The following is a 25,894-nucleotide window of genomic DNA, read 5'->3' on the forward strand; positions in this document are numbered from 1 at the left end:
TCGTTAGATCCTCAGGAATTTTTGGCTTCTTTGGATCGAAGCGATTTGATGAAATTTTATAGGAGTTATCTACCTTTACCAAATAAAGGAGTAGGTTCAGTAAGACCCCTTTTTGGCCCCAAAATATAGGAGTTTTAGAAAAGTGTGAAAATGTAATCTTTAAGCAATGTTTTGGAAAGTAAAATGCTTCTGCTACATAAATATGAACTGTTTTTGACAATACAATGCACAAATATCGCGTACTTGCATCATTAAGTCATGCTGAATTACTGAAATCTTCAAAACTTAGAATTTTGGTTAATTTTTAGACGGTTTCCGTCTAAAATGAAAGTGGCTGCATTCGTGTTCATTCATAATATTGAAATGTAAGTTGTATTTGATGATAATACAAAACATACATAAAGGTTGAGGATGAACACGGATGCGGCCACTTTCATTTTGGACAAAAACCATCTGAAAAGTGACGATTTTTGGCATATTTGATAGATTTTTCATATTTAAGCTTGAATCAGAGCGTTTTTAATGACTAAATCAGTTAAAATCTTTCACATAAACTAATCTAATCAATTGAAAAAGACACTTTCGTGTTTAAAAGTGTCTAAAAACTTTCGTTAGATGAACCTAAAATTTGAGGCCAAAATCGGCCCTTACCGGACCTACTCCTTTGTCGGTATGTATTTTTAACTCATAAACCATTAACCGTATAACCCTGGAATGTTTTTATTTGAGACCCCTAGGTACTAACTTAGAAAATGAGGTCAAGGTCAAAGGTCAAGGTCAAGTTTTCAATGTTGATTTTTCCTTGTTTAGGCTTTTTCTCCGACATCTTTTAAGATACATATAAAAGAAGAAGTGCAAAATGTTTGCTTAGTTGTAATGAAGATATGTTACATTTGGTCTGAAACAATCTAATGGCATCTTATAGGAGTTATTGTCCCTGAAATGTCTAATTATCAGGTTTATTGATAATTACTTCAACATGATTCATTATATAACCAAATGACCTTTAACAAAATATTGGGTAACATATGACCTTGAAAAATGACAACCGGAAGTGACCTTGAAAAAACCGGAAATGGCCATTTTTGCACTTTTTTCAAGAAAAAGAACTCAGAATCCATATATTTTGTAATATAAATACATTTACTTATCACTGTAGACTAAAAATGACTTATGAACAACCGGAAGAGTCCAATTATCTTCTGGTTAGAAGGAAAAAGTATATAAAAACTTTATATTTTTGGAATAACTGTTAAATTAGCTATCATATGAGACTTGAAGTATTACATTATATCCCTTATTTAACTCAAAAGTATATGAAAACCATTCATTTATTGAATCAGTATGAAGAAACTTGCTTTTTCAAATAGTTTCTTTGTTGTGAAAAGACTTTCAATTGTTCTCTGAACAATTGGTTTTTAAATTATTTTTTTTTCTTCTGCCTAATTTTTTTCCCTCGCTGTTTTTTTGTTTTGCAAGATATCGCTTAGATTTTTGGAATATATGTAGGACTCTAAAGTGCGATGGGGACGCTAAAATGCGATGGTCACGCTAAAGTGCGATGGCCTACGCTAAAGTACGATGGTTTGATACGCTAAAATACGTTTTCTGCAAATACATCGACGTTATAAACGTTCGACAGCATTATGACGAGAATGTTTGTCCAGATTAAGGATTTGTATTACACGAGAAAAGAAAGAAAAGAAGAGAAAAACAAATGATCACAATCTGGAATTTTTTATCGTTGCTGGAATAGGTTAACTTAATTTGTGAAATTGTAGAAATAACTTTAATCAAAACATTTACTTTCTAATTGAATTATTTAATACAAAAAAAAAATACTATACGGTTTGTTATTTCTGTTAAATAATAAATACTAGCATATGTCAATAAGACAGCAACCTAACAAACAGATGTGTAGTATCATCATACTATATGATTGCAAATACGACAACTATCTATCTTCGACCTAATGTCATTCGAAATATGCAACTTTAAGTATGACCTTTAACACGGGGCATTGTCTTATAACATATTATTTTATTAAAAAACCGACTTCCACTACATTCCAGATGTACTAACAATACTTCAGTGTAACCATTACACCTTTTGAACAACTATCGTACTTTAAATAAACATAAGAAGATGTAGAAAAAACTATCCATTCAATCCCAAATGCCGTTCATGTATGCGGCTAATAATCATACGGCCGTCAACGTAAAGCATTGGTCCATGCCGCTACAAGCTATATAGGGTTATACAAAAACCAGTGTAAAACAATTCAAAAGATAAAGACTTCGGCTTGACACATAATCAAAACAATAAACGAAAATGTAATAGAAACTCAGCAACAAACGAAAACCATTGCCTGAACCCCATTCCCGTTACACCATCGGACTTTAGCGTGTCATACCATCGCACTTTAGCGTGATATCTGATAAAAAAAAACAAACAACCATCGCACTTTAGCGTCTGATACCATCGCACTTTAGCGTAGACCATCGTACTTTAGCGTGACCATCGCACTTTAGAGTACCATCGCACTTTAGAGTCCTACATATATATCGAACAGTTTATACGCTTTTGAAACCAACTCTGCTTAACCGAATACTTTCCCAAATAAGAGTTATCTCCCTGAACACTGTTTTCCTTGTTATCTCTAAGGCTTTGCAACAGTATAAGAAACCGACCAATTTATTTTTCCAAATTGCTCGGTATATCCTCAGGATGTTCTGTTTGATTTTGACCGAAGCAGTATATAGATTCCATATGAGAGTTACCCCCCCCCCCCCCTTTTCATGTTTGATATAAGAATATGCATTTCTAACTGGTAAACCATAAGTGATAGAGACCTAGGGTCTTTTGATTTGAGATCCTTGGTCCAAAAAATTAAAATAAGGTCAAGGTCAAAGGTCAAGGTCATTATATAAATTTTGATTTTGGGTTATTTTCACTTAGAATGAAATTCATAACAGTGTAGCTATGGTCATTCATTGACTGGGGAAAATTAGGTGAACGTTCGTCTGTAATGCCCACTGCTCACGACGTACTTATCATAGAAATTTAAACTGTGAGGTTACCAAAGGTTCTAAACGCCTAAATAAAATAATTAAAAATACTAATCAGGAATAACCTTTGTAATTTGAAAATAAATAAAAATGGCCTTCAACACGGAGTCTTGGCTCACACCGAACAGCAAGCTATAAAAGTTGAATACTTAAAATTCTTTACTTGATTTTTTGTTATGGTTTGACCATCAATTTTCCTAATATGATATCGCACGTTCTTTCAGATTATTTTTTTTACTTTATTGGCTTTAAAAGTTACAATGCATGATGTCGTCTGTTTATGTAGTTCATATGTGTTTTTCGTTTCTCGTTGGTTTTCCCGTTTGAATGGTTTTACACTAGTAGTTTTTGGGCCCTCTATAACTTGCTGTTCGGTGTGAGCCAAGGCTCCGTGTTGCAGGTCGTACCTTGACCTATAATGATTTACTTTTATGAATTATTACTTGGGAGGAGAGTTGTCTCATTTGCACTCATACTACATCTTCCTATATCTATCTATATCTATACATTTTTTTTCAACAAAAGAATACATCACAAGAATATAAGTTTTGTAAGAAACGTGAGAAATTGTGTTGGACTTGAAGATAAGGCAAAGTGACAAATATCTGAAAGAATGAATCGTTTTATGGTATTAAACAAAGAAATCAAATGATTTTTTAATTATCCAGAACTCTTCACAAACAAAACCCACATGTATACGCATTGAATAAATAGTAGGCCATTCTTAAATGATCACACGGTAGAAGTAGTTGTGCTCTTAATCAATGAGATATTTTGTGAATTAACCCCGTCAACTTAGTTAATAGTTTTTTTTTACAATGGATAAACCTATTTTTAATATTATTAAATAATATCATCTCTGAACATTATTATTCTTATAAATGACACGGTTGTATGTGATGATTATAATAAATATTTAAAACAAATTCCTTTCAAGCTTTGTAAAAAGAAAGTTTCATTTTATGTATCGGAATGTGTAACAAGTGAATTTCCATCCCCACTGGAAGGCCTCTGACAGACTGGGTGAGCATAAAATCATAGCCGTTGACAAACCTACAAACGTTTTACTGTCGACCACACTGTTATGCAATTAATTCTAATAGCCAATAAAACAAGAAATAACTGAAGAGCCAAAATTGCCCAAAAAAGGACCTTTACTATAGAGTATACTCAGACACATTGCGTTATTTTTAAAAACAAATCTATTATAGTTCCTGGATAAACGCAAACTATTAAAAGCCGCTGCCGTAAATCTTCACTTTGAAAAATTCATAATACAACTCTCTAACTGTAAGAGAACAACAGGTCTCAGTAAACAATAAATAAATGCAGTGTTTAAGTTCATTTAGACACCAATCTGATTAGATTACAGGTATTGTGTGTTCAAGCTTTGCTTACGACAATCTGAAAACGCTCAATTCAAGATCATTGGGATTCTCTGGTTTTGTTGGATTGATCCACACCTTCAAACATATGAAGGCTGAAATTTCATTGGCTGATGTAATATTAACCAGGACAGAAAGTAAAACGAAGTGTTGTCAGATCCTTGTAACCAAGCTTAGACAGATGATCTGTACATTATATATGCAGTGTGGGTAGGAGCACGTGTATTTCCTTGATGGACTTTAATAAAAAAAAAAAGAACATGGTTATTTTTTTTTTAAATTTCATTATTGTTTCATTTTTCCCTGATTTTAAATGGAAACAAACTATTTCGCTTCCCTTCTGAAAATATAAAATCTCTTTCAAGAAATTTGGAATCAAACATTTACCAAAAATGTTGTCGCCCCCCTTTTCACACCAAAAAATGAGCGGCTTCCCACAAAACCTTTTATATTGCGGGTTACTGCATGTAGTGGTGCATTCGTGGTAGCATGTTCACATAGAGTGGGAGAGGTCATGGGTTCGATCCCCGGCCGGGTCAAATCCAAAGACTTTTAAATTGATATTTGCTGCTTCCCTGCTAAGCATGCGAAATTAAGGAATAAGAGCAAAAGCTGGTCGGCTCGGAATCAGAAGAATTTGTCCGGGTAAGGTGACATGTCTTCCTTCGGAAAGTTACCTTGCGAACTAGCATGTTAAAAATCCGGCTCAGAGTATCGGTTTAGTACAAAGCATGGTTAATATTCATATCACATTACAGCTATTTTCCTAATCCATGTAGTTTAAAGGTTTGATTGGCTTGCTTGCTTTGTATTTATAACTGTTTGCTCATGCATTTTAATTAAGTTTTACAATTCTAATCAACTATCTGTTGATTAGAATTGTAAAACTTGTGGCTGAGTTTCCGCTTGTATGATGTTATTATAAAAAAGAAGATGTGGTATGATTGCCAATGAGACAACTATCCACAAAAGACCAAAATGACACAGACATTAACAACTATAGGTCACCGTACGGCCTTCAACAATGAACAAAGCCCATACCGCATAGTCAGCTATAAAAGGCCCCTATAAGACAATGTAAAACTATTCAAACGAGAAAACCAACGGCATCATTTATGTAAAAAAAATGAACGAAAATTATTCTTGAACAGACATTTATATATCGACTGGTTTTCGAGTACTCGACACAATATATGAAACAAAGTTACGATATATTTCTAATTCTTTTTTCCAGATCTTCTGGTATAGTTCTGTTAAGTCCTGTAATATTTTAACTCACTAAGAATTTTTTTTAGTCAATCAAAAAAAAAAAAATTTGGACACGGTTAATGCATTTAATTCTTTTTCTTTAAAGAGACGAAAACGAGGAACACAATGCAAAAGACGGGCATCACCCCATTCATCTCTGTCGGAAAATAAAAATATCAAATACCCTAAATTGAAAAAGTGTGGCAAAGTGTGATTTTCAGTGTTTTTTTTTTCCTTTTAACTAAATAACCGTATGAACTACGTAAACTCCTTTGACAATACCGAAAAGGATCAAAATGAGTACACAATGAAACAAATCTCATCTAATCGGATAAAAAATAAAATCCATTTTTAACACTTCACCAGGAATCAACCCCTCTGTATCTCAGAAACGGTTGAAGCCACCCCAAATCTGTTGACATGCTCAAGTTGCAGAATTTTATTAGCAATTAAAAAATCTCCATTAAAATAAGTTGAAAATAAACAATCTGTATATACAAATATGTGAACATTACCCAACCTCACCATTTCGCATTTCGCGGGCAGTACGTGGACAAAGCACGCGGTCTCTGAATTTGAATATGTTGGCTTATTCTGTGGAAAAAAGATTGTTTCAAAGACAAATTAAGGAAGTACAAAACACTACATGTATACGTCATATCACAAATATATCCGACTTTGTATGGTTTTGGAGGAGTAACGACTACATTATACATCTAACCATTTATATTATTCAATAATAATTTTATAAAACAAACCATCTTGCCATATTATGCATGAGTAGATAATTCTATAGCTATTGTTGTAAAATATTTTGAAAACTGACTGTGAGTTCAATGTTGTATTTTGCAAAGAATAGAACAAAGAAGATGTGATATGAGAGCCAATGACAAAACTCTCCATCCATGTCATAATTTGTAAGAGTAAACAATCATAGGTCAAAGTACGACCTTCAACACAAAAAGCCTCAAAATTTGTTTTATCATATTTTCGCTACAGCCGCAAATTTCTCCAATTAGCTCCTGCATTAATTGATCTTAATCTCCCTCCGAAATGTTTGAAACGTTGATTTTGTTAAATTGCATTGTCTCATTTTTCCTATTAATTGCACTCTCGCTAGCGATAGACACATATTTGAGCCGGGTTTATAGTTTACAGAAGCAGATCGGAATCAGTTATGTCGTAGACAGTAATCATTCTAATCGTAATCATGATCAATGACCATAACGACGATGAAAGCACATCATATAATGACGTGTCGACATCATATTATGAAGTAAACCAACCCACATCATATAAGATTACAAGCACATAATATAATGACACAGCCACATCATATAAAGATATTTCCACGTAATATAATGGTAACTGCACATCATATAATGATATTTACACATCATATAATGATATGTACACATCATATAAGGATATTTGCACATAATATAAGGATATTTGCACGTAATATAAGTATATTTGCACATCATATAAGGATATTTGCACATAATATAAGGATATTTGCACATAATATAAGTATATTTGCACATCATATAAGGATATTTGCACATAATATAAGTGCATTTGCACATCATATAAGAATGTTTGCACATCATATAAGAATGTTTGCACATCATATAAGTACATTAGCACATAATATAAGTACATTTGCACATCATATAAGTATATATGCACATCATATAAGTATATATGCACATCATATAAGTATATATGCACATCATATAAGTATGTTTGCACATCATATAATGATGTTCGCACATCATATAATGATGTTCGCACATCATATAAGGATGTTTACACATCATATAAGGATATTTGCACATCATATAAAGGTGTTTGCACATCATATAATGACAAGTGCACATCATATAAAGGTAAATGCACATCATATAATGAAAATGGTCATAACAAGACAGTGTTGGCGTTCCATAGGGGTACATGATGACGCTCTTCGTTCTCTGTTGCACTTAATAAAGAATGATCGAAAACTACAAGGTAATTTTACCTTATCGATTCATTACTTTTAGTATGTTACAGGAGAATTCGTAACTGAAACTCGTAAAAGCTAAAAGGTTGTAAAGAGAAGGTAGTGGGCTCCTTATGGTCTAAATTTCTACCTGGTGATAACCTGACATTATGTCGACGACGGAGAAGAGTTTTCAGAAAGCATAGCAATATAAGAGCTCTTCTATGTGGTGTGTCCTAAATCGTGTTTTCCTCGACTAAAATATCGGCATATCTTAATACCAATTGTGTTCCTTCATTAGGTTGTACAAGATCACTCTTGATAATATCCATTCATCATGTAACTTCAGATGTTTTTCGTTCGTATGATTTTGTTGCGCTTCAATAGCAACTGGTTAGACAATCTGACAGTAAGTGTTCCATTTTACTTGCAGTTGTAATTCCTAGTGCTGGTGCATCATTTCCAATGTAATCTTCTGACAAAGAAGTTGATTGAATAAGAGATGGGATTGTTTTGTATGGTATGTCCTTGCTATAATAGCCAGTTACTGCAGTTGTGGTAATCTAATTGCAAAGATGGTTAATAAAAGCATGCTCTTCGCATTGTAACTCTATTGCTTTTCTTGATTAACTCTTCCCCTTTCAGTGTTCAATACATAAAGATCAAATACCAGGGAGTAAGGCGGCATTCTGCAAATATCTTACCCTGTATTATTTCTTCAGATAAAAATTGTGCGGTCTAGTTTGTTACTTCTATGCGTTGTTCTAGTATGCGTTGATCATAATTACTATAAGGTACTAACATTGGTGGTGTTGGTATTTCCAGGTATCTTCATGCTTACTTCTGTCCATCCGGTAGCAGGTAGAACATTATGTGCATTCAACTCCCATAGTCTTTCAATGGAACTATCGCTGATAAATGTTCTGCTTGCAATGACTCTGTGTAATGCTGGTATTTTTACCATTCAAAATTTTTCAGTCTCAGTAGGTCTTCAAACTAATCGTTGTGGTTTCTTCACTCTTTTGTTTCTTACCTCAACATCATAATCTGACCGGTTTTAACTTCCTTGGCTGGTGGTTCTTTTTAAATTGATGCAAAGCTAGTTCTTAAAATTCATAATGGTATCGTACTTATATCCCTTTTTGGGTTCTTTTTGTAGTTCAATTCCTCTTCACACAGTTGGTCCTGTAATATATTACTAATACTAACATCTTAGTCGTCTCGTTGTCTTAATTGCACTATAAAATTCTTCAAATAGTTGAACCTTGTTGTCTATAATTCCATATACACTGTCAAATACCTTCATTAGAAGTTTCTCAAATCTCCGTTTCCCGTTATGATGAGCATTTCTGACAAATTAATCTAGACAATATTTATTTATTGATTTTGTATTGCTTAACGATAAAAATTTTCCTCACGCATACATCAAATGATAAACAGTTTACTAGTATTCAATAGGTAGCAGTGGCGTAGCCAGAGTTGAAATGATGTGGATGCTTTTGCCAAGCGGAGCGAGGCGAAATTCTTTTTAGACTATTTTATGCAGATTTTTTTTTCAGACATTGTTCCTGTAAGCACATGTACTCATGTAGAATCCGACACTGGTTAGATTTTTGTTTAATTTCAAAATAGCCACCAATATTCATATAATTTTCAAACAAAATTTTAATATTTTCTCAAAAGTCTCGAAATCGAATGTAATTCATAATTTATTTATTTGATGTAAAAGTTTCTCACCAATCTTATATTTGACATCTCATAAACGGCCCCATCACAGCGGCACTTCTGTATAAAGGAACTGAAGTGATCCCCTATCCAATGCATTTCTAAGAAAACCGCCCCATCCCAGCGGCACTTCCTGGTGTCCGTCAAGCCGGCCGGTCTTGTTTGCACTCTGATGTGTACAATTCTTGCCAGATTTTTATATCATCAGCAATGATAATTTCGAAAATAAGTCCTAAGCTTTGATCTTTTGAAATATGAATTATAACGGAAATCCCATTGCATTTTTTCTGAAGCTTTAATTTCTCCATTAAAAATAAAAGGAAGAGGGAAAACATTAGTTATTGCCCTTGTTCCTTAGTTACATTTTATATGTGCAATACAGGGGACATAGAAACTTTGTTATTTTATTGAAAATAAAATTAATATGTGGACCTAGATAGAAACTGGAATTTATTGATAAGCCTGGGAATGATCACACTCTATTATAGATTAGTTTTTTTCACGTCGTCTTTCATGTCACAGGAAACGATATCAGGATATGGTGGTTTAGTTGTCAGTAATGTTGTTAGTCAGTTGTAGAAGCCATCGCTCCGCTAGGCTCAATTTCAGATGAAACATGTCCGAGGATCTGCGCATCGTCCTGCACTTGCCGTAGCCGACGACGTAATCTTTTTACGACAAAAAATCGAGAACACTTTTCTGCGATTTATCCATCTTGTTTTATTACATAAACTAAATTATCCTTAATATCAGACCAAGCATACTTCATCGGAAATAATTCGATGTTTTCCTCATATCCTAACCCTTGTTACATACGGATACCTCCGAGTTTAACTGCTGCGAACATATCTTTATTTATATTTTTTTCCCTGTCAAAATGATGTGGATGCTTGAGCATCTGAGCATACATGCAAGCTACGCCACTGGGTAGGTCTTTTTAAGTTTGTCGACCGGACGCACACATTGGCTTGAAATCTTAATGTCAAAATGGAAAAAGAGAGAATGTTTGACAAGGACAGAATTAAGTTTTTCCTTCCTACAAAACACCTAAGAAAAAATATTTCTATATACCATTACTCAACGGTAAATATTTACATAATTCAAAGTGTCAAATGCCAGTGTTGAAAACCCAATACAGAAATCAAGAATAAAGGTCCACCAATTTAAAGACGACCCAGGTCCATGAATCTTTATCCCGGTTTCATGGAGTGTAAAAGGTTTCATAAGGGTGAGACTGTGGTCAACGATTAAAAAGCACAGCTGCTATAAAAAAAATCCAAGAAACAAGCAGAACAAAGCATAGAACTGATTTTAACCGATGAGTTTTATTTAGAGAAAAAGCGTTTCTTGCTTAATGAATTATTATGATTTTAGGCCTGACATCTTTGATGCCTTATTTTTAGACCTTACTGCTAATTGTTACGCAAGAGATATCCATCTTCTTTATTTTCTTATCTACATAGCCATTTCAGCTATTCCTGGTTATGCAAAATAGATTAAGTAATGCATAAATATTTGAAGGTCATCGAAATAACAAATATGCAGGATTATTGACCTGCCAACTTTCCCGATTTATGGGGGATTTTCCCCACTAGAGGTATTGATCTGACCATTGAAATCATCAACACATCAAAACAGACATCCAAAGGAATTGTAAGAAGTTCGGATTAAGAACACTTAATACATGAATAAGCGATATATTATAGTTCCTCATAGCTTAAACTTCCCTTGGAGATTTTGAATGGATGGTAAATATGCAGGAAACCACTAGATGTTTTTGAAATATACCTTTAACTTGATATACTTTGATAAAATAATCGGTTTATTACATGTATATGAATAGAGAAACAAAAGATTTGCATAATCATATAAAAATCCACTTGGTAATGTTCACTTAAAAAACAGCACTTTATATTACTCTCCATCTTGGTAGGTCTTGTTAGTTTCAGTTATTAAGAAATTGATTTGTGTTTGCTTTACGCCACATCAGCGATGGACTTAAATTAGAATAAATCATCCTATGCCTGGCATTTTAGGTGTAGGAGATCCACATTTGAAAATATACTTTTAACTCAGTATTTAATAAGAAATTGCACTTTTAATAGGTGTAATGACACACCAAAATGCTATTTTCCAATTTCTGACCTATATTTTTAATATATTACTTCATCAAAACATATTCATGTACAATGCAACACAAAATTGTGTATCTAACCAAATTCATATATAATTTATTTCTAGACAGCCAAAAAATACTATTGGGACACATATTTCTAGACCAATTAACAACCAGATGCTCCGCAGGGTGCAGCTTTATACGACCGCAGAGGTTAAACCCTGAACGGTTGGGGCAAGTATGGACACAACATTCAAGCTGGATTCAGCTCTCAATTTGGACTGTGATTAAATAGTTGACACAGCATAGGTTTCCGACACAGAATGAATGTGGTCTAATGAACTTAAAATTTTTGTTTTGCCTTTGAGCAATTCACTATGCTGTTGAATATTAATCCTCTCAAAAAAATTGAAGAAATTTTTTTTATTTATGAAATCTGAAATGAGAAAATTGCCCCCCCCCCCCAATTTTTTTTTTCACATCCCCCTTTCCCTTATTCCAAAACTGATCTCAATTCAAATTTCTAATGGCCCCTAGCAATAACTACTCATTTAAATACATCATAAAATATTAAAATGTAAAAAAAAGTGCTTGTTATCACTGAATGGTAAAGATTGTTTTAATTTATCAGTTGGTAGTAAAAGTGAATATACATTATATATTGTATAAAACAATGATTTAAGTTGATTCAACTACTATTCTGGACAAAGAAAGATAACTCCAATTGGAAATTTCTTGCTATTGCACAATATTGTGCAATTAGATATTTCTTGCTATTGCGCAATACTGTGCAATTGAAAATACTTGCCATTGCACAATACTGTGCAATTGAAGATTTCTTGCTATTGCGCAATACTGTGCAATTGAAAATTTCTTGCTATTGCACAATACTGTGCAATTGAAGATTTCTTGCTATTGCTGAATACTGTGCAATTGAAAATTTCTTGCTATTGCACAATATTTAATATAAAATTTTGAATCCTGATTTGGACCAACTTGAAAACTGGGCCCATAATCAAAAAATCTAAGTACATGTTTAGATTCAGCATATCAAAGAAGCCCAAGAATTCAATTTTTGTTAAAATCAAGCTAAGTTTAATTTTGGACCTTTATGTAGACCAATTTGAAAACGGGACCAAAAATTAAAAATCTACATACCCAGTTGGAATCGGCATATCAAAGAACCCCAATTATTCAATTTTTGATGAAATCAAACAAAGTTTAATTTTGGACCCTGATTTGGACCAACTTGAAAACTGGGCCAATAATCAAAAATCTAAGTACATTTTTAGATTCAGCATATCAAAGAACCCCAAGGATTCCATTTTTGTTAAAATCAAACTAAGTTTAATTTTGGACCCTTTGGACCTTAATGTAGACCAATTTGAAAACGGGACCAAAAATTAAGAATCTACATACACAGTTAGATTCGGCATATCAAAAAAACCCCAGTTATTCAATTTTTGATGAAATCAAACAAAGTTTAATTTTGGACCCTTTGGGCCCCTTATTCCTAAACTGTTGGGACCAAAACTCCCAAAATCAATCCCAACCTTCCTTTTATGGTCATAAACCTTGTGTTTAAATTTCATAGATTTCTATTTACTTATACTAAAGTTGTGGTGCGAAAACCAAGAAAATGCTTATTTGGGCCCCTTTTTGGCCCCTAATTCCTAAACTGTTCGGACCTCAACTCCCAAAATCAATCCCAACCTTCCTTTTGTGGTCATAAACCTTGTGTTTAAATTTCATTGATTTCTATTAACTTATACTAAAGTTATTGTGCGAAAACCAAGAATAATGCTTATTTGGGCCCTTTTTTGGCCCCTAATTCCTAAACTGTTAGAACCAAAACTCCCAAAATCAATCCCAACCTTCCTTTTGTGGTCATAAACCTTGTGTCAAAATTTCATAGATTTCTATTTACTTTAACTAAAGTTATAGTGCGAAAACCAAGAAAATGCTTATTTGGGCCCTTTTTGGCCCCTAATTCCTAAAATGTTGGGACCAAAACTCCCAAAACCAATCCCAACCTTCCTTTTGTGGTCATAACCCTTGTGTTAAAATTTCATAGATTTCTATTCACTTTTACTAAAGCTAGAGTGCGAAAACTAAAAGTATTCGGACGACGACGACGACGCCAACGTGATACCAATATACGACCAAAAAATTTTCAATTTTTGCAGTCGTATAAAAATACCGAAATACAAGGAAATCAAAAACAGAAATAATCTCTATTTAAATTTTGCGGACGTCATCACAAGTTGATCATTACTGAAGATGAAAGTGTTAAATTGTCTTAACTACAATTCCCTCCCCTTTTCCCCAAATGTGAACTACCAAATAAGACTTAACAGGTTTGGATGTATGGACAAAAGGACGGTTTCAGCATGTGCCACATGTGGAGCAGATTCTGTTAAACCTTCTTGAGCACACGAGATAACCATCGTTTTTTATTGTTCTTTGATTTATGCTGTGTTTTATGTACTGTTATTTGTTTGTCTTTTTCTTGTTTAGCCATGGCGTTGTTCCATTTTTTTTTTACATTTTTACCTATTATGTCTGTTTGTTCTGTTCACACATCGTTGTCAATATAATGCAATGTAATGCGACTGTCATACAAGTGAGAGGTTGAGCTAGCTATAAAACCAGGTTTAAACCACCATTTTCTACCTAAGAAAATGCTTGTACTAAGTGAGGAATATGACAGTTGTTATTCATTTATTTAGTTTAAACATATTTGTTCATAGTGGATTGGGAAACCAAAAGTCAAAGTTAATTTGCATTTTGATAACAATTTTCAATATTGTTGAATATGCACCTCTATGGCATGTGAGCATAAGCACAACAAATTGTGGAATCTGTTTATTGTATCCATAAAAGATAAATCGTGTAAATTTTAGACAATTTTGCCCTATAGCTTCAAAGAAAACGAACTTGGAAATTTAGATATCTGCATTTGAATTTCCTCTGATGGCCTACAAAAAACGATTCAAAATATTTATAAGAAGCTTTTGATTCTCTATCCTTGTCAAGTGTGCTTTAAGTATGGAAATAATCTAAAAAAAGACATAATTTTAAAGTGAACAGACATCAGATGTCAAGTAACAGTAAAAGCTCAGACTAATCTCTTAATTCCTTGAGAGCTTATAAAAAGCATCAGTGCTGGTGTAGTGTAAGGCTTCATACTTAAAGCCCCTGTATATCACATAAATTTAAACAGTGAACATATTTTGATTGGTAAACCATAGAAGATTAATGTTTTTTACTAATTACATTCTGACAGAGAAAACAAATAACAATTTCATTCATATATACAAACATCTTTAATAAAAAAGATTCCTGACAAAGAGACATTGAAATCATCAAATTATGACTCAAACTAAATAATTTCTATCATAAATAATACACATAATATTTAATGACACAGAGAATTACTGTCTAATAACTAATACTGTTAACTGATCTTTTTGGATTGATCTTCTCTCATTTCATATTTTAATATTTTTGGAACTAGTAAACTTTGCTATAACAAACAGTAACATTTAAATTTGAAATCGATTGTCCTTTCTTCGAATTACAAATTGTGTTTCTAATTCTCTACATGAAGAAACAACACACAAGGTAGGAAAAACTGTATCCCTGCCTATACAAAGCAAGCAGAAAAGGCTTGATTTATTGTGCAGGATCTTACAATAATTTTACTTCTTAAATGCATTACACATATTGAAGCAATGGAATTACAAAATAGGTAAATTCTTAACAAAAATTCATGAAAACTTCAGTACATCAAAACATTCATAAAAAAAAGTTGGTCACAGGAAAATGGACCATTTGCTTTCCAAAACAGATTTATCTTTCACTCATTTAATGCTTACATACCAAATAACTGTTTATGCATTTTTCTGTCATAAATTGTACAAATTACAAAGAGATTTCATTAAAAATCAATAAACTTAAATAAGTACAAAAATCATAAAAGGCTCCAAGAACAGGGCACACTTATGTGGCAGTGTTTCACTAACTAAGAAAGTATCATCATAGAAATTTCTTCATCTCCTTTTCAATACTGGTATATAAGTGATTAAAACTCTTGTTCTGAGGTACAACTAGTGTAACTTCCAATTCTATACTTCTTATGGTAACAACAAGGGTTAAGGCAAAAATTTGAGGAAAAAGAAACTTCATTTATAAATCTGGTCAATTCTAAGTAAATATATAAAATATGCAAATGCAAAAGCTGGCTTAAAGAGACTCTCTCATTAAAGAATGGCTACCTATATATCAAAATGTAATACTATACTCAAATCTAGTCAGTTGAATTATAAGGGCTATCATTTTTTAAAGTGGGATATATATAATAAATAACTATCTAAACAAATCTGGAATAAATATTTTTTATCCAAAAGATAATAATAAATGTTCAATATAATATTGAAACTTAAACCAAATGTTTAAACCTGATCACTATATTTTGAAATGGATGAAAAACAAGTTCTCTAGGCATATACAATTTATTTAGTATTTTGAATGGACTCCTGTTAATACATTTGTAGTACACATACTTAAATTAAACTACATTAAAACCTGTTTTATACTTAAATTAAAATACCTTAAAATCCTGTACTATATCTAAAAGCTGAATCGGAGACAGACAACTGAACATACAATCCCAAAAACTTTCATATATGTATTGTATAGTAAAAAGTGTTTATACAAGTGTTATCACCAAGGACTACCATAAGTATATATAGATGTGCTGAACACATAAGTATCAAGACATAATAGTTAAGTTAAAGAAAAATGTGTGAAATTGACTGACATCTTCTTTAAAATGTTTAAAAATAAATGAGAGCGAAAAATAATGATGAGGGTTATATAGTGAGATTAAGATGGAGAAACATGAGATAAAAGTTGTCTATGATAAGCAAAAATTGAAATCTAGTCTTGCACCATCTTATTTTACATATTAAACACAAAACAGAAAATTGCTTGTAGACAACACATAACAGGCAAACACATTTAATTGCACACAATAGGTCTGAGACCACAGTTATTTCATAGTGCATATCTTTTAGACAATAAATGAAAATTAAAAATGAAAATTAAAATTAAAAAAATCCCACCTGGGCTTTCTTAATAATATTTTTACAGTGTGTTGTACTACTTTTGGGATGAATTATGTCAAAATTATAGAAAACTTCATCAGCTCTAACTCAAAATATGGACCATTTTGTGTTAAGGGGGTCTTGAAATCTTTTGACAGCTTCCAAAATGCTAATTTAAACCTTTTTTAGCTGGACCAAATCACTACTTGACTTTCAAATTCATGACCCAAATGTTTTTTACAGGGTAATTTCGACCCCCTTCTTGCTACATGTATTTGAGGCATAAATCATGAAAAAATAAATTTGGAAGGGGTATAACAAAAATTTGCAAGTAACACACTGTCCACACTAGGGACTATATTCGTGGACAATGAAAATCAAAGGACGATAACTGTGTTCTCGGACCAATAACAGTTCATCACCCTCAATACTCATTACTGATGCTGATTAAAAATATGTTTTGGGAACATATCTTATTTAACAATCAACTATAAACCATGATTTATCATTTAAATCATTACAAATAAATATTTTTTTAAAAAGAAACAGCTTCAAATTGATAATTGTAATCTAGAAACATAATAAATTGCACATGCATGGAATATATTAATGCTATTTGAAAGGTAAAGAATTTTTAAATTAAATTTAAATAAGTAAAATAATGTAAATTTAGAAATATTTGCAAGGTTTTTATTACAAATGTATTTTTGCAAATAATGCAACTGGATGAGTACCCCAATAATATGAACTTACATTCTGATATTTGATGCATATGAATATGCAGCTTTTTCTGAATTCGCAATAATTAATCTTGCATTTATGTCAATTCTTCAAAAATTGCAATAAAAAATGCACACAATAATTTCTGAATATACAATGTTTCGATATTTAAAGGGACTAAGAATTGATATTTTTAAAATATATAACGAAATGTTTACTGTAACATGTATATTAGCTGTTGTATATTAATTCATATGCTGTATATACGCTTCTTAAAAATATGAAATATGAAAAATGTTAACATAAACCCTGAGTTACAATATACAAATAAACTGATTTGTTATATAATTTGCATAAAACTAGGTAAAGTACATGTATATCTTATCAGCCGTCTTTTTTCACATGATTGTACAGTTTTATCTAAATGACTTTCACAAATAGTTCACAAGTTTATTTTGCTATCAATTCTAATTAAAGCAATATTATAACACTAATAAGCTAGTTACACATTTCATTTATCTTGAAATCATAAAAAACTTTACTCAAATTATTCCTTTAACTACTTGAGGGTTCAAAACCCACAACTTTTTTAAACAACCACACTACATAAACAACACAACATACAATTTCTGAATTCAATTCATTATTGCATAATGATTATGTCACCTTTAACATAGTTATTTTTTAAATTTGCTTCGATTTTTTTGTGCGATAATTATCCATCTCAAGGTACTAAAGTAATAATGACTTTTGTCAGTCAAGTAGTGAGATCACAATGGCTTCATAAGCTAAAATCATTGATATTGCTTGAGAAAATAGAAATAAAAGATTAACTATGGTCTCTCAACTGCAGGATCTCATCTCAGGGCTATTGCTCTTTGATGACATTTTAGCCAAGAAACTCTATCTCTTTTTCGAAATCTTAGATAAACAGTAATCATTTTTAGAATTTGTAAAGAATCTATATGAATATGGAATATGATGTATAAACCAACAATACAAAAACAAACCCCTCTAAAATCTCTCTAAATATCTTAATTGTGAGCGAGTATAATGATAGAAAAAAATGTTAAATGGATGGAATGAGATTGTATCCCAAAATTCTAATGACCATTATAATCAACTACTAAAATCAGGATTATATTCTGAATACATGAGACCTGTTGATGAAATGGCATCTCCTAAACCTACAGTTCTCAAAGGATGATTGCAAACTAAAACTGGACTAAAAACAAACTTATAACCTTCTAATTCCCATGATAAAATAGGATTAAATTCATCGAATTCTCGATCTTCATCTCCTGTAAATCGTTTAAATGTTCTGGGAATTCTTAATTTGACTTTTTCTGGTTGAATAATTTTCATATCACATGCTTGTTCTCCAGCTGTTCTTGTTCCAGCGGCCACAGCCTCTTTGCTGTTGTGCCATGCCCCCTTCACTGTTCCGATTATATGAAATGTTAATGAATGAAAATGAACTCTTGTTAGTTTACTTTCTTGGTTGTCTTCAGAATATCCAAATGTCTTTAATATCCATAAGACCATATCTGTAACTTTATGAATTTCAGGCTGCCCTTCTCTTTCCTGGAAGTCATTTTTATGTGGGCCGTCTGCAGCATGGGAGGAGAATGATAGCTCTTGTTCATTTAATCCCAATGATGAAATATGTGGAGCCACCTACAAAAAAGTAAAATTAAATTGTTTTTCAAAGTTATCAGATTTGTTGATGCAGACATTCAGAATTCAAATTGAAAGCACACAACAGAGACTCATTGATCTATACTTTTCTTTATTCATTAAATGCAGCTCATAGTGTATTGGTGGGTCAACTGACTGTTTACAGTTTTTTTTAAACAATCATATTCTTCAATATAGTCATGCAGTTTTGATTGAATTAAACATGTGAATAGTTAAATGATATAATCTAGTAATAAATAGATTTGAAAACACCATACTAGTTTTACAATTTTTCACAATAAAGTTCATCTTTGTAAACTCTAAAGCAAATTTTTTCCATTTCTTTATTCTGAGGGATGCAGTTGTTGTTAAAATCATTTCCAAAATAACTTTTCAACAAAAGCTTAAGGTGGTACCCAACACTTTCACTAAAATTAATTTGGCTCGTTCAATTTTCATAAAATTTTGTCTAAGTATTTACTTTGACACTTAAACAAAAATATAAAAATATAAACAAATTTGAACCAACCGTTTTGTCAGAAAAATTACACTGGTTATATAGCAATTTGACAAACACTAATTTTGATCATTGAGAAGCTTAATATTCCTTTTACAACACAACGTAATTAAAACGTTTAGCTGATTTTACAGAGTTATCTCCCTGTAGTGTCAGGTACCACCTTAAATAGCTTAAAAAGATTAATTGATTGATTGGTGTTCATGGTACCACTTTTAGCACTATTTGCTTTATCATGGCCGCTAGTTTTTATATGCAGAGAAAGTCTGAGTACCTTGAAAGAATCAAGACCTTTGGCAGGAAAACTGGTTATCCTTGTAAATTAAGATTCGAGTCAAACACATCTGCTACATTAGGGGGTTTAACTCACAACCTCATGGTTGACAGTCTAGTGATATAGTAGATGAACAAATTAGACCACTCGACTACCATAGCCCTTGAATAGCTAAGATATGACAAATATGTGAGTACCGATAAGTTATACAGCATAGAAATAAAATACACAAAATTTGGTTTATCAAAGACTAAAACATACCTCTTCCAAAATTTTCTTCACAAAATCTTTATGAGCCATACTAGCTAGCTCTAGATGTACTGGAAGTGTTATAGGTAGGGTCTTCAGTCCTTCTTTAACAACAGCCAATCTCTGTGAGAAAAATTCGTCACTTTGACCCTCTAACATATGTAAACCTGACAGTAAAATAATGTCAGGACTAAAATTTTCTAAATTTTCAAAAAATGTTTCCAGCATTGTAGCTTTAGAATTTGATTCGTCATAGCTAGTAATGAATCTAGTTGCCACTGGAGCTGTATGTGAGCCCCAGGTCTCATCAACTTTGTATTCCATAATAAGATGGATTTCATCATGAGGAATGTGACTGCTCTCAGGAATGGTAAAAGATTCTGGAAATAGCTCTTTAAGTTTTGGTCCCACTGGTCCAATGTACTGTATCTACAAAATAATAATCAAATTTTGAAAAATCTTCTGAGTTTAGCTTTTAACACAACATTTTTGTCCATGCAAAACCCTTGTGATTCAAGTTTCATTTTGAAACGAAAGCATGTCTCCCTCAATTCCTTGAGGTATATTCAGAACATGATGTACATGTATACAAAATAAAGAGGACATAAAACTTATATTTGTCGTCACTTTATCCATATCTTAACACTTGGTTTAGACATGGTAGATTATTTTGAAACAAAAGCATGTCTCCCTCAATTCCTTCAAGACATGATTATAATAATTCTATGGAAGACATCATACTTATATCTGTAGTCACTGTATCCCTATCTTAGCACTTTGTAGAGACATGGTAGATATAATGTTTACCTCAAGATTTAAAAATCTAAATTAGTCACTCTGTTTTACTGTTGTTTGTCTTTTGATTGTTTTTAGTTTTTTTGCATTCTCAGTTTGCTTTTGAATAATGAGTTGGAATGTGTCTTTCCTCTCTTTTTCTTGCCAACATGCCCAGTTCTTTAAAAACAATAATAACAAGCCAAATGTATAATTTATAGCATTAACTCTTGTTAATATTTAATCTGTGTTTTTAAGTGGGGTATTGTGTTTCATTGTTTCTGTTTTTTCTTTTTTTAAATCTTTGTTTATTTTTACATTTTTATACCTTTACATCAGGAAACATTTCTAAAATTTTTGTGGCCATTAAAGCTGCATTGCCGCCTATGTAAACCTGAAAAAAAAAGGGAAAACAACTTATATTTCAACTTAAAATCTTAAAACCAAATTAATTCTTTAGTTGGCCCAACTTTATTTTATTCTAACCAAAAGCTGTAACTAAAACATAAATGGAAAATAAACATCCTACTCATTACACACCAATAAAACATGATTTCAGATTTATATTTAATATAACATGCAAAAATAGTGATAAAGTAAGAAATTTTTATAATCTTGTAACAGCTGATTTGGATGACTAATAGTTCTTAAAAGAAAATTAATAGTTTTCTGTAACGAATCTGTTATCAAGATATAGGTAGTAAAAAGACTTGAAGTAATCTCCTGTACAATTAAACATTTAGATATAAGAAATAAGACAGAAAACAAAAGAGAACAAAACTAAGAATGTGAATTTGTTCCTTTTGTTGGAAAGGAGATAATTATCTATGTTTTCCTATTTCGTTTGAAGTATTTAATAGTACAAAAGAGACATGTAAGCAAGGGAAACATTTTTTGGCTGGTCCCCTAAATGTTAGCTGAAAATGTCCAAATAGCATATTTTAAACTCTAATTTTGTGGAAGGATGGGCCCAACATTGAAATATCTTTTTCCTTGATACAATACACTACAATGAAATTATATATGAAAATTGTAATATATAAGAAAAGAGAATATATATGTTTAACTCTCAATATGTTTCTAACTTTCTACCTTATCATTTAATACTGATAATCGTAATATTGCATTACAAGTACTACTATATGTTATATTTTATCCCTCTAAACAAAATCACTATCCTGTTTTTATGCCCCACCTACGATAGTAGAGGGGCATTATGTTTTCTGGTCTGTGCGTCCGTTCGTTCGTTCGTCCGTTCGTTCGTTCGTTTGTTCGTTCGTCCGTCTGTCCCGCTTCAGGTTAAAGTTTTTGGTCGAGGTAGTTTTTGATGAAGTTGAAGTCCAATCGACTTCAAACTTGGTACACATGTTCCCTATGATATGATCTTTCTAATTTTAATACCAAATTAGAGATTTTACCCCAATTTCACGGTCCACTGAACATAGAAAATGATAGTGCGAGTGGGGCATTCGTGTACTGAGGACACATTCTTGTTTTTACCTGTAAATCATCTAATTTTTCAGCAGCATTTGTAATTTGCCTGAATACATCTTTATCCATAAAGCTCCTTTCTGCTGCAGCCCCTTTTGAAAAGAAGTGTGAAAATGTCTGTTGAAGATGGTCTAAGCTATGTAAAGTTTCATGGTTGGTCTTGTCACCTGGTTCCACATTCAAAGATTGTAGCAACTTTGTTCCTGGTACTATGTAGTCAAGATTCGAGTTGCAGCTGAAAAATATAAATATTTTATTCAAATTGATCTAAGGAGATGTGGAGGTATATATAAATTTATAAGACTCAAAACGAACTAATAAAAAAATGTGTAGGGCAACAAACAGACACTAAAACTGTTGTCCATACAATTTCACCAGTTATTACTCTTCCTATTTCAAAAAAATCTGAACTTTGAGTAAATTCATAATTGAATTTAAAATTATTTCATTTCTCTTCAAACAGCACTGGATCATAAAATTGAAATGCAATATTTAGAATACAATACTGATGTATTCATTATTTTCTTACAGGTCAATTATTTAATCCCATTAGAAAAGATCTGTATTCATGCCACTTCAATTTGACCCTTAGCTAGATATAAATTTAATGGGTTGTGTATGATCAGGTATTGAAAAATGTGGATGTTAAAAATTTCATATATTTTTCCAGGGATTTTTGTACCAATAAACAGATCATCATATTACAAAGCAATCTCAAACTATCCTACACTGGTGCAAGCCTTCTAGTTAATAATTTAGTACATACATGTAGTACATACATAAATACATTGAAATCTGTCTTAAAGGGTTATTAGCTGCCAAATTTATTTTCACTGATTTGACTTGTTTTGGGGTACAAAATGAAAAATATATAAAAAATTTAACATCCACCTTTCATACCTGAAACTATTGATAATTTCACATTTATCTGTTACAAGTTCAAATAAAAATAAAGTGCTTTCTACATGTTGTACCTGAAGTTAAAATATTTGGTTGCAGAATTAAAAGGACAACCCAATCCAGCTGAAAAATGATAATTGCAGTCCATTTTTCGATTTTAATATGAACTTCAGAGTTTCTTTGACTCATTTAATTACAACATACATTGTATATTTGTTACCCCAATCATTCTTTGTTGAGTGGAAGTGATTTGACTTCATTGTCTTGCTTAATGTCTGCCAAAATGTCTGTTTTTACAAATTTCTGACAAAACAGTCCAGATTTTACAGATACATTTTTGTAAATATTATATCAGGATTTATAGTCTAACAATGTATTATTACTTCCTTGTAATATTTAACTAAATGAACCTATGAATGAATTAAGAAAAATAGTAAATACCCAAAGCCTTTACCATTAATAATTAGGAGGTAGTCCTCCTACCCCCATTTTCATTTGGTTATTAAAACGACTTTTTACAGTTTCCAATTTTGATCTACATGTAGATTTTTGTAGAAGGAGGGGGGATAGGACCATTATTGGGACTCTGGGATCGGGTGTTTTTAAGCTCGGGATTTCGGGATTGACCCTTTCGGGATCCGGGAATTCTATTTTTCAAATTTCGGGACCTCAGGATTTCGTGTTTTTGAGGCCGGGATTTTGGGATCAGGACCCCTCCTACCCCCTCTCTAGAAGGGCATTAAAGTTGTCATATTTTCTAAACAATACATTTTGAAACAGTTTATGGACAATGAATTGCTAAATTGAACTTCCTGCTGTTAACATAGTTCAGTTTGTGAAGTTCTAAAATAGGTATGGAAGGGTCAAAGGTTGTACAGGAATAGTTGTTACAATCACAACTACAGGAGAGTTTTTGGCAAAAGGGTTAAATGATTTTTGAGGTATTACTTGCATATTTTAAAAATTACTCTGGTTAAAATGGGAAAAGAAATCTTGAATGTTGTATAGAGATATAAATACTTTGAAATATTTAGCTGTATTAGTATCAAATAATCTTCTGATGTCAGGCAACCTCTTTTTAATTATAATGTAAAATATTTAAAATTATGACAATAGACATGCTAGAAATGCATATGTCAATCAAAATAAAAGGAAACATTGTATAATTGGTCCTTACTGTGATACATGAGCATTGTGAAAAATAAAATAAAGGACAAATGCACCAATTTGAGAGTCGATGTACATTTTATGACGAGCTATACTGAGAGCTCAGTGGGTGCTTACATTTTTAAGTCAAATATTTCACAAAAATTGGCCAGCGTTCATGACTGTCATATCATAGCATGTGTTGTGAAACTGAAATGGTATTTGGTTAAACCTCGATCTTTAATAATGATTTCTCAGGAAATCTCATTCCTTAAGTATTTATATTTCTGTTTGCCCAATTTGTGTAAAGGTATGACAGACCTGGTAAAGCACATTTTAGTCTTGTTTAATTTATTAATCAACGTTTTCGGTAGAGTTTACTGTGTTGACACATTTTCCGCCAAACCGTAGTTCAATGTTTAGTGCAAGAGTTGTCGTTCTTTTCACAACAAAGAAGTTATTTCTGAAATACAGGATTTAATTCCGGGTGTGCTTATTGAAATATTGTTATTATGGAATAAAACTACTTATTGTATATAATTAATGGTCATGCATATTTGTCAGTGTAATGATCACGTATTCGAGATCCGCGAAATGTAAGTAATTACGGGAAATAGTCCGTGATAATGACATCTTGGTTGCGAACGTAAACAACTTGGTAAGTTGAAATTTAACTGTCCCAGAGATCGGATGTTTTTCGTTCTCCTAACCTATTTATTTCACGTTTGGCATTGTGAATTTATATAAGAAGTAAAGTTAAGCTATTTTAGCATTTATTTACACATCTTCAGGTATTATTTGTGTAAAGAGACGGTGAATTCCGTTACACATTGTATTTGACGGTGGCGTTTTTGCCGTGAAACTATTTTAGCCCAACCCTGGCCTAAGTTTGGAATTGTTCATTTAATTATTGAAACGTATATTTATTGCTATTTGTTATTTTTGTCTAAACACTGACATTATGCAGGTTCTTTGACTTGGTTTAAATTGTGTGAATTAAAAATTGACTTTGAAGAATTGAAATTAATATTTCTGCATAATAAATTATTTTATTTAGAACTCTTTGTTAATTTGCAGCCTTGTCTACTATTCCGCTCGGTAGTTACATTTTTACAACACATGCATGCACTAAGAAGTATTTTCTGCTGGTTTAATATATGATTTGTATGATAATGTAATCTTTGTGTAAACTAATGATTTCCTTACCCAACAACAAGTCTTTGGAATTTTTTCGTTGGTGGCTTTATGATTTTTTGCCAGGCGATGACAATTCTTGTTTCTGTTGGATTGATTACTTCTACCACTGTTGGGAACCATTTTGAATATAAAACAGCAAGAAAAATAACCACTAGAGCTACAGATAAAGTTTTGGGAAACATGGTGCCAACTCAACATTCACTAACCGGGTTCCACTAACCGGTGCCCAACAACACCCCGCCGGAAAATAGAACACTAAAAGATAATCCGCTGGGAAATCGTATCTTGCCAATATTTAATACCATTTTTCATGAATTT

The 25,894-nt window shown here is 32.0% G+C and overlaps 1 protein-coding gene across 1 annotated transcript; it reads right to left on the reverse strand.

The window, feature by feature from the left end:
- Nucleotides 1–15,742: 15,742 nt before the first annotated feature.
- LOC143072706 (ADP-dependent glucokinase-like) lies at nucleotides 15,743–25,779 on the reverse strand. The gene is made up of 5 exons (XM_076247787.1): nucleotides 25,586–25,779; nucleotides 22,343–22,568; nucleotides 21,171–21,236; nucleotides 20,081–20,497; nucleotides 15,743–19,028 (listed from the first exon to the last, which is right to left on the reverse strand). Exons 1-5 carry the CDS (start codon nucleotides 25,756–25,758, stop codon nucleotides 18,471–18,473), a joined length of 1,440 nt encoding a protein of 479 aa, XP_076103902.1. The 5' UTR covers nucleotides 25,759–25,779; the 3' UTR covers nucleotides 15,743–18,470.
- Between the last annotated feature and the right edge of the window lie 115 nt (nucleotides 25,780–25,894).

Source organism: Mytilus galloprovincialis, chromosome 4, assembly GCF_965363235.1.
Source record: "Mytilus galloprovincialis chromosome 4, xbMytGall1.hap1.1, whole genome shotgun sequence".
Lineage (NCBI taxonomy): Eukaryota > Metazoa > Mollusca > Bivalvia > Mytilida > Mytilidae > Mytilus > Mytilus galloprovincialis.